At 35.8% G+C, this 18,247-nt stretch overlaps 1 protein-coding gene across 2 annotated transcripts in view; it reads right to left on the bottom strand.

Annotated features, from left to right (window-relative positions):
- ATP10B_1 (putative phospholipid-transporting ATPase VB) overlaps window positions 1-18,247 on the bottom strand; it is a 113,264-nt gene that overhangs the window by 26,123 nt on the left and 68,894 nt on the right. For both annotated transcript variants that reach the window (XM_051212802.1, XM_012938915.2), the window contains 4 exons: window positions 14,882-15,008; window positions 10,642-10,826; window positions 5,367-5,990; window positions 929-1,189 (listed from right to left, as the gene is read on the bottom strand). In XM_051212802.1, the coding sequence (XP_051068721.1) occupies window positions 929-1,189; window positions 5,367-5,990; window positions 10,642-10,826; window positions 14,882-15,008 (1,197 nt within the window). The remainder of the gene's footprint in view (window positions 1-928; window positions 1,190-5,366; window positions 5,991-10,641; window positions 10,827-14,881; window positions 15,009-18,247) is intronic.

Genomic DNA, 18,247 nt, shown 5'->3' with positions numbered 1-18,247 from the left:
TTCAAGTTAGACATTAACACTGTTTGATGCCGGCTCAGTGGTCTAGTGGTTAAACGCTTGCGTGCGAGACTAATAGGTCTTGTGTTCGAATCTCTCGAGGCGGATGCGTACTGCTGAGAAGTCCCAAAATAGAATGAGACGGCTTTCCACTGCTACCGAATTTTTGACTCATGATCTCGACCATTGAAATTACTATAAGATCCACAAAACCCCCTCTAATATTAAGTTTTAAATGTTAAAAAATATCCATATGCTATACCATTTAGATAGTCTAGTATCGATCTATTTTTGTAATATTCTATGACCAAATCAATAAGTACTACTACTACTACTACCTTCTTTTACTTTCTTTTGTTGGATTTCTTCAACGGAATATTCGTTTTCAACCTATCAATAATTTAACTTAAGCCCGTATAGCATCTTTGGACTACATTGATCTTTCTAAGAAGGAATTTTATGAAAGAGGATCAATTGAACATATTTCACATTATTTAAAATGTTATTCCTTATATCAATGATCACCATTATTCATGTATGCCCTTTTGAATGAATACCTAAAGTTATACTATGGTACGTGCTACTTATATTGACATAAGTAGCATATAACATGAGTCAGGAATGTAATGTCAGGCAGCAGAAGATTGGGAAGATCAAGAAAGGAAGAATAGGAATAGAAAGTAATTAGTATAGAAATGCGAAAACAATGAAGTCCAAGATAATTATTGAACATTTTGTAAATTAATTATTATAGTATGGTTTTTCTATTTTACCAAGTAACTCTAATGATCGTTTAGTCGTAATCGGGTTTTGCCTGGCCTATGTTCTCCTTCACTTATAATACAGCTTTTAAAACATTACTGTATATAGAAATTATAATATAAGATAATAATAATAATACAGAATATTCATTGAAATTACAATCACTTACTGCATCTTTATAAAATAAATACAAAGAAGCATGTGCAAGTTTATCATAACACCAATGTCCATGTACAAGTAATAATTGTTTAAGTAAATAAAATCGACTAATAGCAAAATCCGATGCCATAACAGCTTGCATACCTTCTTCACCACTATTAATACCAATTCCAACATTAGCTACTTGTATCATATTTACATCATTTGCACCATCACCAATAGCTAATGTTTGAGCATTTAATTGATCTTTAACTAAACTAACTACAGCGGCCTAAATAAATAAATAAATAAAAATTTGTTATCATATATAATATTTTCATTTTTATATACAAATCGAAATATTTCTAGAAGATTGATATGGTGATTTACTTACTTACTTACTTACGCTTATTACCACTCGTGAAGGAGCATAGGCCACTCACTAGCATTCGCCATCCAACTCTGTCCTAAGCAATACCATCCAGTTGAATTCAGTTGTAATTCATACTTTCCGTGTATGATTCCAATTCTCGGTGCACTGTGTTCTTTGCCTTTCTCTTTTTCGTTTCCATTCAGGATCCAAACTAACGGATTACCTCATGATGCAGTTTGATGGTTCCCGCAATGTATGTCTTATACACCCCAGGGTTTTTTTCTTAATTCTTTCTTCAGATCGAAGGTGCTGGTGGAATCTGGTGAATGCACATTTAGTATCTTGCGTAGAAAATTATTTATAAATACTTGTACTCTTTTGATGACGGTTGTCGTAGTTCTCGACGTTTCAGCTCCGTACAGCAGAACTGTCTTGATGTTCGTACTCAAGATTTTCACATTGATGTTAGTTGGCAGTCATTTTGAGTTTTAAATGTCTTTCGGTTGTGGAAATGCCTCGCTTGCTTTGCCAATTCTCACCTTTACGTTTGCATCGGATCCTCCTTGTTCATCGATGATGATGCTATCCAGGTACGTGAAAGTTTCCACATCTTCCAGAGCTTCTCCATAAAATGCGACTGGGTTGGTGTTCTCCAGGTTGTATTTGAGGATCTTGCTTTTGCCCTTGTGGGTGTTGATGCCTAATGCCTCAGACACTGCTACTACACTAGTTGTCTTTATCTGCAATTGTTTGTATGTATGGGTTAGAAGAGGCAGCTCATCTGTAAAGTCCATTCGCCTAGTTACATCCAGTCTGTCTATTGTATATCGTGCTTTTCCTCGCATGTGGAGGTCTTCACAATCCAGTCAACTACTAGAAGAAAGTGAAAGAGCGAGAGTAAGCAACCTTGACTGACTCCGGTTGTCACTTGGAATGCGTTTGTCAGCTGTACTCCATGCACCACCTTGCGGTGTAGTTCATTGTATGAATTCCGGATGACGTTGACGATTTTTCCAGATGCACTCGCCCGCGAGACTGATAGGTCCTGGATTGAATCTCGCGAGGCGGGATCGTGGATGCGCACTGCTGAGGAGTCTCACGCTAGGACCAAACGGCCGTCCACTGCTTCCAGGTTTTCCATGGTGGTCTTGCTTCAATTGACTCATGATCTCAACTATTAAATTACTATAATATCCACAGAACCCCTTTCTGATAACTTCTTTATTTTGTCAAAATAATTTTAAAGCTCATTAACTAATTCGATTTTTAAGGACATGGTCTATCAGTATAAAGTAGGTCTGAAAAACTCAGATCATGCAGTTGAATTACTCAGATAATTTTTAACTGATTTGTTCCTTCAAATCAATGTCTAATAAGTAGACAATAAAGATATGAGAAAGCAAATATTTTCAGTCCTCAATTATCTTCGTTTAGTCTTTTCAATTCATCTCATTAATAAGCAAAGATGGAGAGTGATTAGCAGTGGAATCCAGGACCTGAGTTTCGACCTATTTGGGACTCGTCATCTGAATGTACCTACACCTCAGAGTTGATGTTCACTCTGGGACTCGAACCCTGTACCGTTCGCTTCAAACGTCCAAATAGGACGAAACGCGTGTCCTGGATTCCATTGCTAGCCAATATCTATCTTTGCTTAGAATACTTGTAAATTAAGGCAATATCGAGGCAATACGCACAGTATGTTCATATACTAACAAGAAACTGATTAGTTACAGTCCTAACACATCAATGAGAAGATTCAAGTAAACAATACCAAGTGAATTTCGCATCTTACTAGTTCAATTTGATCACGTTATTATTTGCAACTTTTAATAAGTGTCAACTACTATTTATTTATTTATTAAGTGATACAGAGTACAAAATGTCTATGATCAGATATAGGGATATTTCTTCTGAATCATTAACAATCTTTAAAGTATTATGGTATGTATTAATGACATTTTAAAACAAATAAATAGTCAATATGCATAGATACATAAGAACACTAATATCCGAGGGAATAGAGAAGTAGCTTGGTGAATAAAGCGCTTGATCTCTAAAGATCAATTTCCCTCGTTTACGTTCTGTTTTAGTCATTTCATTTAGAAGGAATTAAACAATATCAATTTTTTTCGACAAGAAAACACCTTACTTAAATACCAATGTGTACTTAATTGATGAGTCATACCGAACATGACCTACACACTACTTATTAATTCGTACAACTTACCCCTACATCCCCCATTGTCGTGCGTCGAAACAGACGGTAGATTTCTTCATAAAACCCAAAGGGCCTGATAAGACTCCTGAGATAACTGGAATGGTCGAAGCGCTCAACTATTTCACTACACGTCACATCATCAGTTCAAGTGTTATAACTCTAAGTAGTTTTCATAAATATGATTTTGTTCTAATTAACAATCAAAATGAGTGTACAATCAATGAATAAATAAATGTATTTTCGATCATGGTCGTTGTTATGTTTCGGAGTTAATGAATCGTTACTTGTATCAGTCTTAGTGTTTTTACTTCGCATCATAGGAATTGCAATGATTTCTCGTTTTTAAGTATAAATGATAATCCAAGCGGATGTAACACTCACTCTAAAAGTTGTTACTTGACAAGAATAAACTGTTGTCTATGGATAATTATCATAGACGATTGCCGTTATCTATTTGTTGATCCACTGTATGACTATAGCATGACTTATTCAGTGATCGCACTATATGATCAGATATCTTTTACTTTCGAAAGATCACACTTCATAAAGAGCAAGTTTATTGATATTATACTTACACACCATGGTAAAAAGATGAGTTTTTCTTACTTTAAAACTTTCCAAGTATATCCAACCAACAACAACAAAAATCAAATCCATACAACTTTAGCAATGTAAAGAAAGCAAACAATTATTAACTACTTTAAAAAGTTTAAATCATGGTGATAATTACTTTCGAACCAATTAAAGAAACAAAATCAGGACTCAGTAGTTAAATGGATAACGTGATAGTATTTGAAACGAACAGTACTTGTTTCGAGTCCCAGAAAGAACATCAACTCTGAGATGCAGGTACATCCATCCAGCTGACAAGTCCCAAAATATGACCAATTATCTCGCATCCTGGATTAAACTGCTAGTCACTATCCATCTTTACTTTAAAAAAAAACTTGTGACTTAAGGCTAAACTGAGACAATCCACACAGAATGCACATATACCAACAAGAGAGTCAGTCAGCTACAACGTAGGATCAAACACATATATGCATCGGTCCAAGTTGCCATACCTCATTAACACAACAAGATGAACACCGGATTCATAAAAGTAGTTAATTCAGTAATCGTGGTAATATATAAAAGAAAGATTGCATATAAGGGTATAGTACAGGAAGAAAGAGTTAATTCGTAGAAAGAAAGATATGAAGTGATTTCAATCTCTTAGTTTAAGGGAAGACAGCGAGTGTATACACCTACGCCACTGCAATCGATTCTGAGCCGTTGTTGCTACCTTGACGTGGTGGTCAGGCTTGCCTATCGTGATGAAACAACCAAGCTATACTGGCTACAACAATCGTTCCTCAAGGTCCTGCCATACCACACGGGTCGGTTGAAGAACGGTAAGACTAAAAGCAGCAAACCCAAGGTCTGAAAGCGAAGTTGTACTGCTCACTGTACAAAGGTGTGACAACAGTAAGGTATTTCCTTCAGATAACCAGCATGACAGCGGTGCTGCATTACCACAAGAAGGGGTGGGGTTAGAAAAGATCGACCCTAAAAATGCACACTTCGCCTTATCCCACGGATAACACAAAAATTACTCATAAAAAGGTCGTGTGTGACCGACCTCAAGCAGTTGTCCCTTTTGCACTTCGGTCACGCTCTCAGGTCATTAAGACCACCTCTAATCCAATTTCCTTTTCATGTCCCTCCATAAAAAACCTTCCACGGTGTGGGCAATCGGGAAGTGATAACCACCCTTATACCTCTAACAACACTCAAGACCACTGTATTCCAACAAGAAACTGATTCATTACAGTCTTAAATAACAATGGAAAAATACAAATAAAAACAAACATCAAAATAAATCCATGAAATTACTTTTTGTCCAGGAGTTGATCGACAACATATAATATTTGTACACATATCACATAATTTAATAAATTGTGATTTATTTCTTTCATTATTTAATACATAATTTAAACTTTCACCATCAATAACTAAAGCTAATGGAATATAATTATCCATATTATGATTATTGTTGCTATGCCTTTTATAATTAGTTACTTTACGTTTAGGATGATGTTGTTGTCTTGTCAACAAACGATAATATTTAAGAAATTTTGAAAAATTAAAAAAATTTTTTTGTTTTGTTTTTTTATTATTATTATTAGTAGTATTATTATATTCATGAAAATAAGTAATATCACGTGGTAATGAAGATGGTTTTTGTGTAGGTATAATACGTACACGATGTATAGTACGACTACGATGTGGTGAATGTGAAAATGATCGATGTAGATTAGATTTTCTTTTAGATTTATGATTAGTTTGATGATTTTTGTTATTGTGTTGTTGTTGTTGTTGTTGTTGTTGTTGTTGAGAATTAGAATAACGTGGATTAGTAAATTTTTCAAGTTTATCATCTAATTCATTAGAACAATCCCATAATTGTCCACTAATAATATTGTATAAATATGAATTTAAAAGATATTCTATACGAGCCTAAAAAATAATAAGAAAGGGATCACATAATTTTACGTGAAATAAATTGACTAGTTAAAATAGTGAATTAAACTAATAAGATATGATTTTTTTTATTGAGATCATGAACTGATCATCATTGAAAACCTGGAAACATTGGATGGATGTTTCTTCCTGTTGTCGGACACTTCAGTAGCGCACATTTATGATCCCGCTAGCGGGATTCAAACCAAGGGCCTTCAGTCTCGCGCGCGAACGTTTAACCTACTGGACCACTGAGTCAGTATCCAACGGTGTTAATGTCTAATGATATATGAACAAGTGTATAGTTTGTAAACCTTGATTAATATTAAATTAGTCATTATGACGAATGTGATATTATTTAAACATCAAAATTTTGGAAATGAGAAACAAAAATTCCACACCTCCTCCCCAAATGCCCTGATACGGTCGAGGTTAGGGAGATTCCGCTTTCCCTTTCCAAATGCTCTCACATAGTCATGCGTATAAAGCCACTATCACGGAAGTCTTACTCACCTACCTTCTGGTGGTACTGGGGTGTTGTTTACGAAATAGAGAAGACGAAAAGCGAATATCTGGTGCTTTAACTGGGTTGGTGGACATGGAGGATCCATCTAGGGGAGTTGGAAAACGCTTATTGCAAAACAAATGGTGGGCATGGGCTCCAGGATCATGGGGGGGAAATGGCATGTGAACCTATTATTAGTCACCGGCTACCATGAGACTGCAACTCCTAACGTCATTTCCCCAGCTTGCAGATTATACCTCTAGGTCAAAGGCTACGAAAACCAGCTGCTGTGCTTTGGGTACCTAGGCAGTATTCCAGCCGTCATATAAATCGAATGATTTGTGTGGTGCATATATATTTGGTGCCTCCTTGTACCAATATTTCTGTGTCCGAATAAATAAAATAACTATTTTCAGTGAAGTGATTTTGTGAAAATTCTTATAAATTGTAGGTGCTGTTTATGGTTTCATAATCTCAATTAGCGTACCGCTGAAAGTTATGAGCCACTGAACAGGTGTTTCTTTCAAGTATGAGATTACTCAGGGATGCACAACCCGGACCCTTTCGGAGGCCGAAAGTACGATCCTCAGGTCATGTGGGGATTTATTAGTTATCAAATCAGTGGGTTGGGATCTAGTAGTACACTGTTTCAACTTCAATCAATGCTCCAGGGTCGTTTTAAATGTAGCTGGATGATGAGATTTACGATCGTTTTGCTCAGTATTTCAAAAGAAAGGCACGCTTAGGATTACGTTACTTGTAAAAATTCAACTTTATAAAGTCTTATGACAAAGAACAATATCAAGGCAATCCTCACAGGACGCACAAATGACAATATATACTAGCCTTAACAACGATAACAGAATAATGTAAACACATACCAAAACAATTAGTCCCTTTGATAAATCTGGGTAGTATAATAAGAAGACAAAGATTATCAGAACTATGTAACATATTAGCACAATACGTTTCAAACAATCTTATCACATATATACTTATTAAGAATATTTATAAATGCACTGACAAAGTAGAAATCACATTTGAAAGCAAAGATGTTCAATAGATTGATGGAGTTGTAATGGTCAGTCCTATTGTAAAATAATATGCCTTTATAAGAGATATAAGGATGATAATTTAGTTATCTAAAATAAGACGGAAGATGCAAATTGTTTGTTGAATAAATTTAACACAGCAAAACCAAATCAGTCTATCATGTGAATAGAAGAATAACCAGATTCCTATCCTAGATGCAGTTAAAAGTAGAAAAGAAGATGGTTCAAACAAAAATAACTCGTTTTTAGAAAGCCAACTTGGACAGATTAGTATCTTAGTTTTAATAGTTGTTGTACAGTTCAGTACAAAAAAAGCTTGGTAAAGTGCTTACTGAATAGGATTAACCATATGACATTATTGAGAATGCGGATATTAAACAAAACTTTAATGCACAGTGATTATACCCTAACAGGCATAAATCGATTGATAGGCCACATAAGGTGAGACCTATACTTTTAGCACCGATTTAGCCTACCTACATCACCCTACCATTTAGATGTAAGTCAAATAGCCTTGTGTTGAAACAAAGGCTCAAACCAGTTATTGGTAAAACGTACTATGTAGTAAAAATCATTATCATTGAATAAACAAGGTTTATGCTTTACCAAACACCTAAATTACATGTAATTAATTGCATCACATTTACATGTCTGTGTCTAAACATAATTAGGGAAGAGTAGTCGAGATTTACAAGAAAGGGGTCTTTGAACATGTACCAAAATTGTTAAAGAACCAAATAAGAGCAAGTGATTCAATGAGAGTAGATGATAAACATCCATTTTCCTCTATTGAGAAACACATAAGTAAAGTAGACGATAAAATTGATCTTAATTCAGAATTGGTAGTTTTTCGACAAAAAACATTGTCTAGGGTGTATATGTCGTACGAAAATTCAAACCCTATTTGTGTATTCAAAAAGCTTGTTCAACCTTGTTAATATTGATTTATTATAGAGCATGGTGTGTTTTCCATTGTTTTATCATATTATTTTCCCTCATATCTTTATTTCTTTGACCGAAAGATCCAGCTCAGAGAACAAAACTCCGTCAAAATCATCCACCTGAGCTAGAAATCTTTTCCAACATCACAAAATCATATGAACGTAATACGCTTCTCGTTGTTTGAAAAAGGGGGAGAATTTCGCCAAAAGGCAGGCTTCCACTCAAGAACAACTGTATTTTCTCCACGAGTGTCTTCGCCAGCATGCTCTACCAATATGTGTAAGATATAGATCTCCAATCAACTGCCCATAAGGATGGAGGATAGCTGAACAAAGTGGAAGAAAAATGGTACACCTAATGATAACGGATGCACACCACAGGATCCGCAAATACACGACCGAACCATCCAGCTCAGAGAACAAAATTCCATCAAAATCTCCTTAACCTTTCATTCGTCTAGTTGATCTTTTATTTTTTCATAACATATACAAGTATATGTGTGATCAGATTATTCTAAATATATTGCTTTGATATATATTGCATAATTCTGATCATCTTCGTCTTTTCATCATATAATCATGTGAGGGCGGTCCACAGGTAAACCCGAGGAAGCTCTAAGAACCTGAGAAAGAGCCGATGATATTCCGTCCAATCATCTTTTGGACGAATATTCCAGACTCACTACATGTACCTTCCCTATTGGATAATGCTAAAAACCCCCTGTATGTGAATTGGATAACTATAATGATGATTTCATTTTTACTAGAAACTATAAATACCTAACAGTTTTGTATCATAATTGACATTGGTTGGGAAAACATTCCTTTTACTTGTCTTCTGTCTTCTCATTTGCGACTTGAGAGGGTTCTAGAGTTCGAGTGCTAAAGTTATACGCGGCATATCAAGATTATAAGCTCTAAATATAACAAACCCGAACTGGCAAACTAATTAACATTTTCCTTCATTATTAATATGATTAGTTGAGGAGGAATTCTTTATAACTTCTTGATCACTAAGTATTGACCAATGTAATGGATGTGAAATCCTTCTCAGCGCTTATAAAATTTTATTGATCAAGTTGTAATCTGAAATCACGTGAATTACATTGAGATGTAAGGTAGTGATGGTGGTTAGAGGAAATCGTCAGAAACCCGGGAGCATCAAATCCGCCCTCAAGATTGCAGGTACACATTGCCGATGAGTGGCAAATAACACGAAAACTAGGTCAAGTAGTATTTCTTGTCAACTATCTCCAACCACCACTTTACATTTCACTTTAGTTTTCTGAATATTATCGCTCTGTTAAAGTAGATCAACAAACATGAATTTTCGTGTGTGTATGTTTGGCACGGTATCAAGCGATTAGAATGAAAAGGAAGTATTGTGTCTATAAATACTACTTAACATGACGTTCTTGAGATCTACTGGAGATTTATAATAATTTAGTGATCTAAATCTGTATATCATGAGTACTCCTTGTTTTTAACCAATGTTAAAGGTCTCCTTATCTCATCAGTTAAATGACGATTCTGCAAAATGTGGTCTATTCAACTTAGGAGTAGCTAATAATACATGGAAAAAAACTAATTATCTTCGTTCATTATTCACGATGAGTCAATGTTAGAAATGTTCGTCCTGTTGTCAAATAATATCAACAACTAAGCATTTTACATACAACTCTTCTGAGTTGAAAATCTGTCGTTATTTTGTTTAATTGATGTTGTATGGATAGAGAATTGGAAGGATTTCCATATTTCATATATATAATTCAATAGTATAAATATTATTATGATTAGAAGTTTACTAGGATAACATTTAACTTTAGGATTATGTAGATGAAATGAAAGTTCAGATAGATTTTTATTTCAATGTTTGAGATCATGAGTCAATTGAAGCTAGACCACCATCGAAAACCTGGAAGCACAGGACGGTCGTCTCGTCCTATTACGGGACTCCTCAGCAGTGCGCACCCAAGATCCCGCACTCAGGACTCGAACCTAGTACCTCCTATTTCGCACGCGAACGCTTAACCTTCAGAGCACTGAGCCTGTATCCAACGGTGTTAATGTCTAATTTCAACTAATTTGTGTCTAAACACTAATATGAAAACCATGTAATGTAAACAACCATGTTGTTAATAAACTCATACCTCTGAACGTGAATTAATATACATTACTCTATGTTGTGGTGTAATCAGATTAGCCGAACGAGCAATATTCACTGCAGTCTCTTGTTTATCACCTGTTAACATCCATACATGCATACCAGCTTCACGTAACGCGTCAATAGTTTCTGGTACACCATTTTGTAAACGATCTTCTATACCTGTAGCACCTAGGAGATTGTAATTCAAAATAAGGATATAATGTTATATAAATTCGGAATGGATGGTTGAATAATACTACAGCGTTTAGGGTGAAAAAAACCACTAAATCAGTTATTATGGTCTTCCATCTGATTCACTTATATTACTTACTTACTTACACCTGTTACTCCTCGTGAAGGAGCATAGGTCGCTCACCAGCATTCTCCATCCAACCCTGTCCTGGGCAATCCTTTCCAGCTCCTTCCAGTTGTAATTCATCCTTTTCATATCTGCTTCTATTATCCGACGTAACGTGTTCTTTGGCCTTCCTCTTTTCCGCTTCCCTTCAGGATTCCAAGTTAGAGCTTGCCTCGTGATGCAGTTTGACGATTTGCGTAATGTATGTCCTATCCATTTCCATCGTCTTTTCCTAATTTCCTCTTCAGCTGGAAGTTGGTTTGTTCTCTCCCACACAAGGCTATTGCTGATGGTATCCGGCCAATGGATGTTGAGTATCTTGCGTAGACAGCTATTTATAAATACTTGTACTTTCTTGATTGTGGTTGTTGTAGTTCTCCAAGTTTCAACTCCATACAGTAGAATTGCCTTGACGTTCGTATTGAAGATTCTCACTTTGATATTGGTTGAAAGTTGTTTTGAGTTCCATATGTTCTTCAATTGTAGGAATGCGGCCCTTGCTTTGCCAATCCTCGCCTTTACGTCTGCATCTGAACCTCCATGTCTATATATATTACCCGCTTTCTATAGTTATACAAAGTGAGGAGGTAAAATCGAGTGTGAAGTTTTGACCCTAAAGGCTGAATGAACTCAGGTACAGAAAACCATTCTTCCGGAGTCTCCCAGTTACGAGATAGTGGATTGTCTTCTGCGAATCCACTGGTTGTCGCCAGCCGAGCTGTCTAATCATTCAAGCACAATAGCAGATGGTTGTAGTGGTCTTCGATTGTTATCTTGTGTAGGTACGACGTGTCGTCAGTCAGAGCAACTATGGCTGGAGACTACATAAGATTATTCGGTATGGATATTGTGGTAGAATAGCTACTATTAAAGTACACTGTAAGAACTTAAATCGAACCATCAGTCTCATAGGATGTTATGCACCAACTGAGTCTTCTAATGAAGATATCAGAAAGAAACAATTCTACCAAAAACTTCAACAAGCGATTAAAAAAGTAAGAGTAAATAGACACTTTATAATAATACTAAACGACTTTAACTGTAGACTAAGTCAAGATTTACACATTAACCATCGCAACGTCAAAGGAAAAGACATAAAACTTGAAACAGAAACATCAGCAAACGGCATAGGATTAATGGACTTATACGAAACGCTAAAATTGAAAGTAATGAAAACTTTCGCATCTCGACAAAGCGTTCTGCCCGTCCACTCGATTAGGGATAGTAGGATGGAGAGCGTAGATGTGTCGTTCCATCAATACCACAGAAGTACTTGGATGAGTTCGAAATGAATTGTGAACCATTGTTTGTCACTAAGGTCTCTGGAATTCTGAAACAACTAAACAAAGTAGACAACTTGATGGTTGTTTCTGGGGCTGTACAGGTAGGCATACTATATACTTCTGGCCATTGCCTAGATGCATCCACAATAACTAGCAACATTATTTATTTATTTATTTATTTAAACGCATAAATATTGGCACACAGAGGCACCGAATACGTATGCGCCACACAAGTCATTTGATGTGTGGTTGAGCTGTGATACTGTCCAGGTGCCCAAACCGAAATAGGTAGTTTTCTAAGGAGGTCACACCCGGAGCCTCTGATTTAAAGGTCCAGTCCACAAAACAGTGGAGCAACGTAAGGAGATGCAGTCACATGGTAACCAGTGACCAACAATAGTTTCATACATCAATTGTTCCCTCAGGATCCTGAAGCCCATGTGGACCATTGGTTTGGAATCAGTGTTTTCCAACTCCCCTAGATGGATCCTCCATGTCCACCAACCCAGTTAAAGCACCAGATATTCACTTTTTGTCTTTTCGATTTCGTAAACAACACCTGGGACTGCATCAGCGAAATCTGAGTGAAGTCTCTCCCAGGGTCCAAAAGGCTGTGGTTTACATTTCCGATGGTTTTTAGCAGCTTGCAGACGCAACGAACAGTCGGGTCATTTGTTTTCGATAAATCTGTCCATTGGAGGCCAACAGGGGTAACTTCGAGTCAACGATTTCGTCATAATATGGGACTCCTCAGCAATTCGCATCCACGATCCCATACTCGGGACTCGAATCCAACACCTCGGATCTCGCACGCAAACGCTTAACCTCTACACCACTGAGCCGGCATCCAACGGTGTTAGTGTCTAAATAATTCGGACACTGATAGAATTTTAACAAATAATCTTTGAAAATTTTTGTTATTAATGAGATTTTATCTGAACTTTGAAACGATGGTTAAACGTTTAGCAAGTGAAACTCAACAGATTGATTTAGATGCTTTTAAGCCATAAATAATATTTTACATAATAATTATTTAAAATTCTCGATTGAATATTTATGCATTATAGTGTTCATGTTCCCAACAAGGTTCAAAATGAGAGTTATAGTGATTGACTCCATCAAGTTTTAAATGTGAATACTAGGTTAATATTTCAGTTTCAAATAGGGTGAAACTGATTTTTCAGAATTTAATGCTAGTCTGGATCCCCTCTGAGACGACTGCCAGTTCCAAGCCCGGATGAAGGAGGAGGGTTGGCCATGGTGTTAGCGACCCCATCCCGTAGAAAACTAACTCGCTAAAAAACGCTAACCAGAAAAAATGCTACTCATTTGTAATATTAATGAAAATTGAAATCTCCCAACTGGTGATCTAAACATGATCTAGTTATGAACTGTTCATTAGAAATGAGTTCTCCAAACAGTATTGAGAAAGTATAACAAGAAACTTCAAAATTAAACGATAAATACTAATGAAGTGTTATGTGAAGATTGGTTTAATTTGTAAGTGGAATTCATTACAAATTGAATTCAGTTAAGATCTCACTGAAAACTAGGGAACACTCAGTAGCTATTTTATCATGGTTTGGAACACATCTGCATTGCGCACATGAGACCCCTCTAAGGATCGAAACCAGAACTTTTAAAACAATCGGTAATCACTTGACCGCACTTAAACTGAGGTTAGTTTATGAAAAATACCACCCAATTAAATTATTAGAAGCAAAAAATATCCTGTTTTAATTGGAGGCCACGCATAAAATATGATCATCGCTGATGAAAAATGTATCTATCTGTTAAAGCTGATGTCATAATCAAATTCTTATTGTTTATAAAAGTTGATGCAGACTTAAATGCGAGGATTGGACAGGCAAGGGTCACATTCTTACAACTGAAGAACATATAGAACACAAAACAACTTTCAACCAATATCAAAGTTAGAATCTTCAATACCAATGTCAAGGCAGTTCTATTATACAGAACCGCAACTTTCAGAACTACTACAACCATCATCAAGAAGGTAAATGTATTTATAAATAGTTGTCTACGCAAGATAATCAACATACATTGGCCGGATACCATCAGTAACAGCCTACTATGTGAGAGAACGAACCAACTTCCAGCTAAAGAGGAAATTAGGAAAAGACGATGGAAATAGATAAGACATACATTACAGAAATCATCAAACTGCATCACGAGGTAAGCCCTAACTTGGAATCCTGAAGGGAAGCAGAAAAGAGGAAGGCCAAAGAACACATTACGTCGGAAAATGAAATCAGATATGAAAAGGATGAAAAACAACTGGAAAGAGCTGGAAAGGATTGCCCAGGACAGGGTTGGATGGATAATGCTGGTGAGCGGCCTATGCTCCCTTACGAGGAGTAACAAGCGTAAGTAAGTAAGTAATCATAAAAGTTGATAAGTCAAAGACTACAGCTGGCATATCTTATACCGATACTCTAAGAAATTATGTACAGTTCCTGATTGTTGCAATAATTCCAACAAAGTTTAGAGTGTACTAATCCTCATTCTTAGAAAATTAAAATTTGTACTAATTACAATGGTCACACAAAAGTTAGGTTTATAAATAAATTTTGTTTTCTTACCTAAAAGAATAAAATTACGCTCTAATTTGTCCATCATTATCATCATGGCTTCTGTTGAATTTTCATCTCCAGTTTCTATTTCATAGACTTCTTTTAACCATTCATGAAGTTCATCTTCTGTCAATAACTGTTGCAAAGAAAAGACTGGTAAAAAACTGATATATATTTGTAATGAACTGTATGGCAATAATCCTATAAGCAGAAAACCTGTAAACAGATAAAAACTGATATAGATACTGCACAAGTTCAGGATAATAGAATATAATTGGTTAATGACCTTAGTAGAAATCTACAATTAAAGAACATCTGTAAATCAAAACAACTGTTTGTCAACCAACACTAAAATCAGAATTTTCAATACAAATGTCAAGACAATTCTACTGTATGGGGTGGAAACTTGGAGAACTACAAAAGCCATCATCCACAAGATACAGATGTTTATTAACAGTTGTCTACGCAAAATACTTCGGATCCGTTGGCCAGACACTACACTATCAGCAACAACCTACTGTAAAAGAGAACAAACCAGATCCCAGAAGAGGAAGAAATCAAGAAGAAGCACTGGAAGTGGATAGGACACACATTGAGGAAAGCACCCAACAGTGTCACAAGGCAAGCTCTCACGTGGAATCCTCAAGGCCAAATGAGGAGAGGAAGACCAAAAAACACATTACACCGAGAAATGAAGACAGACGAGAAAAATGAACAAACATTGGATAAAACTAGGAAGGAAGATCTAGGAAACAGTGGGTTGGAGAATGCTGGTCGGCCGCCTATGCTCCATTAGGAGTAACAGGCGTAAGTGAGAAATCAATTAAGAACCCACAAAAATGGTGCAGATACACAATCATATTTCATCACAGGAATTCTAAAAGTCTGGCTACTTCCTTTTTTTTCAATTCGGACTAAAGATTTTCTTGTATGATATAAGTTCTTTTGATACTTTTCACGAGCTATAGTAGGGTTTGTCAATTTGAATTCGAGCACTTTTGTAGACGGTACAGTTTGTTAAATTTGTCTGAATAATCACTTCGCAAAACCGTCCAAAACAAATCAGTATTGTATGTTGTTTTGCTACTTGAAATACAAGATAAGGTGATTACAATATAAAATCTTTTTATAAAAAAATAATTCCAGAATGGAGGATTGTGGAGATTGTAGTAATGTTTAATAGTTGAATTCATGATTCGATCGAACCTAGACCACCATTGAAAATCTGGAAGCACTTGATGCCCATTTCATCCTAGTATGGGACTCCTTAGCAATGCGCATCCACGGCCACGCATCAAAATGGACTTAAATCCAGGACCTTAGATCTCGTGCGCTAACGTGAGAGTTCAACCATTTTGGATATGGGATAGTTATCCACCGCAAGCAATGAATGAAAGGTTGGGCAAGATCATAAATCGATTGAAGTTAAGCATTAACATGATTGGATGCTGGCTCAGTGATATAGAGCTTAACCGTTCGCGCGTGAGACCAAAAGTCCTGGGTTCAATTCGCGCCTGTGGTATCGTGAATGCCCACTGCTGATGAATTTAATACTAGGACGAAACAGCCGTCAAATGCTTCCAGGTTTTCAGTGGTGATCTAGCTTAGGTCGACTCATGAATTCAACTATTAAAAAAATATTTGTTAATATTTCGGTGGAATAAATGTCCGGACAGAGCAAACTCATGAATCGAGGGATTGTTATAAAACAATAGGTTAGGAGAAAATTAACAAAAAGTATTTTATAGTAGTTGGAACATTCAAGATATATCATTCATCAGATTGCAGAACACTTATTGGTATAAGTGATATGTAGTAGTGAAAGTGAAATATGATTGGTCACTGTAAGTGGACAAACACGTACTTAGGCCTATGGACAATTCAATAAATAATTTCCTTTCCGCTTATTGATTTCAACTCCAGACTCACTGAGTGTGATTGAGTGTAACTGTGTCGAATAAAGTATTATTTAGTGTTAATATTGGCTCCCTATTCTGGGTTGTGAATCCTGGATCTGATATAACATGATCTGGTCTCGTTATTGTATTGACGTATTATCGTAGTATACCTCAGAGAGAGGGAAAAGGTATTTTAAAACCATCCGTTATATAAATAAGACAGTTTATTCTGACTAATTCCCGACTCTATGAGAGCATACATTCACTACTCCATACATTGTTGAACCTACAATATTTCCGATTTTCTAAAGTTATAGTACTACTGAGGCATTTAGGAATCTACCCGTCGAAATGTCACGGTTACCATTTATTCTCGTTCACAATTAGGTAGTTGATGTGAAACACTCGTCTTGAAAAAAAGTCACCAAAGAGTAGTGGATAATAAAAGTTATAAGGAAGAAAATTATTTGTAGGTAAAAAGTTTTAATCAAGAGCTGAACAGGGATATATTTGGTGTATTACCAGGAGTATGTATTTATATCCACAAGTGATCGATGGTGCATACTTTTAAAAGTCTACACATTATAATATACGTGTTTAATCATCTTTTATTTTCGTTTTTTTTCCACTAATCTAAGTTCAAAGTGAACACTACTTTATTAATATGTATGGTAATATACAACGTTGACTTTTCCTGACAATGAAAAGCATTTTCTGAAAAGCATCCAAACAATAAATCTCTTGATGTGATAAAATGATCATTAGGGTACATGATCACGTCCGATAATAATAAAATACCCTCGAGAGTATTACATAGATCGTCATCGAATTTAATGTATACTTCAATAGGAACCAACTAGATATTAGGTGGTAAACTAATGGTTAGAAGTGCGACTTCCTCGAATAACTACATTGGGTCTATTGTGGTGTATACTACTTATACTTGAAAACTACCTATATTGTCAATTAACTGAAGGCAGATAAATTTAGAAGTAATGTGAGTGAATGATAGCTTTGTCTAGAAGTTTTAAGAAAGAGATGTTTGGATTTGATTTGCATATATATATTTTTTCATCTGAATGTGTTGCATAATGCTCACATAGACCTGATTAGTTACATTTCTTTGTTTTCATGACTACGTTGAATTATCAAGATGAAACTTATAGTTGGAATTTAGAATTCTTTCGATTCAATGGGTTGATAAATCAGAACGTATATCTTGCAGTCGTGATTAGTTAACTTATTGTAACTAGCAAAGTTCAGTTAAAATCGAGATCTATACCTAGGAAAAACTGTTCTGATCCAATCAGTTAGTTGCTTAAATGACTTTTTTTGTTTGATTAAACTGCTCAATTTCGTTTATTTATATTATCTATGTAGTAGGTCAAAATCTACGCTATGACATGGTGTTATTATAACTCGAAGCTCGCCTCCAATGCCTTGGTACGGTCAAGGGTGAAGAGGGTCCGCTCTCCCT

This window comes from Schistosoma haematobium, chromosome 3 (genome assembly GCF_000699445.3).
Source record: "Schistosoma haematobium chromosome 3, whole genome shotgun sequence".
Taxonomy (NCBI): Eukaryota; Metazoa; Platyhelminthes; class Trematoda; order Strigeidida; family Schistosomatidae; genus Schistosoma; species Schistosoma haematobium.
The sequence above is the reverse complement of the archived record's forward strand: the minus strand, read 5'-3'. Positions and strand labels throughout refer to the sequence as shown.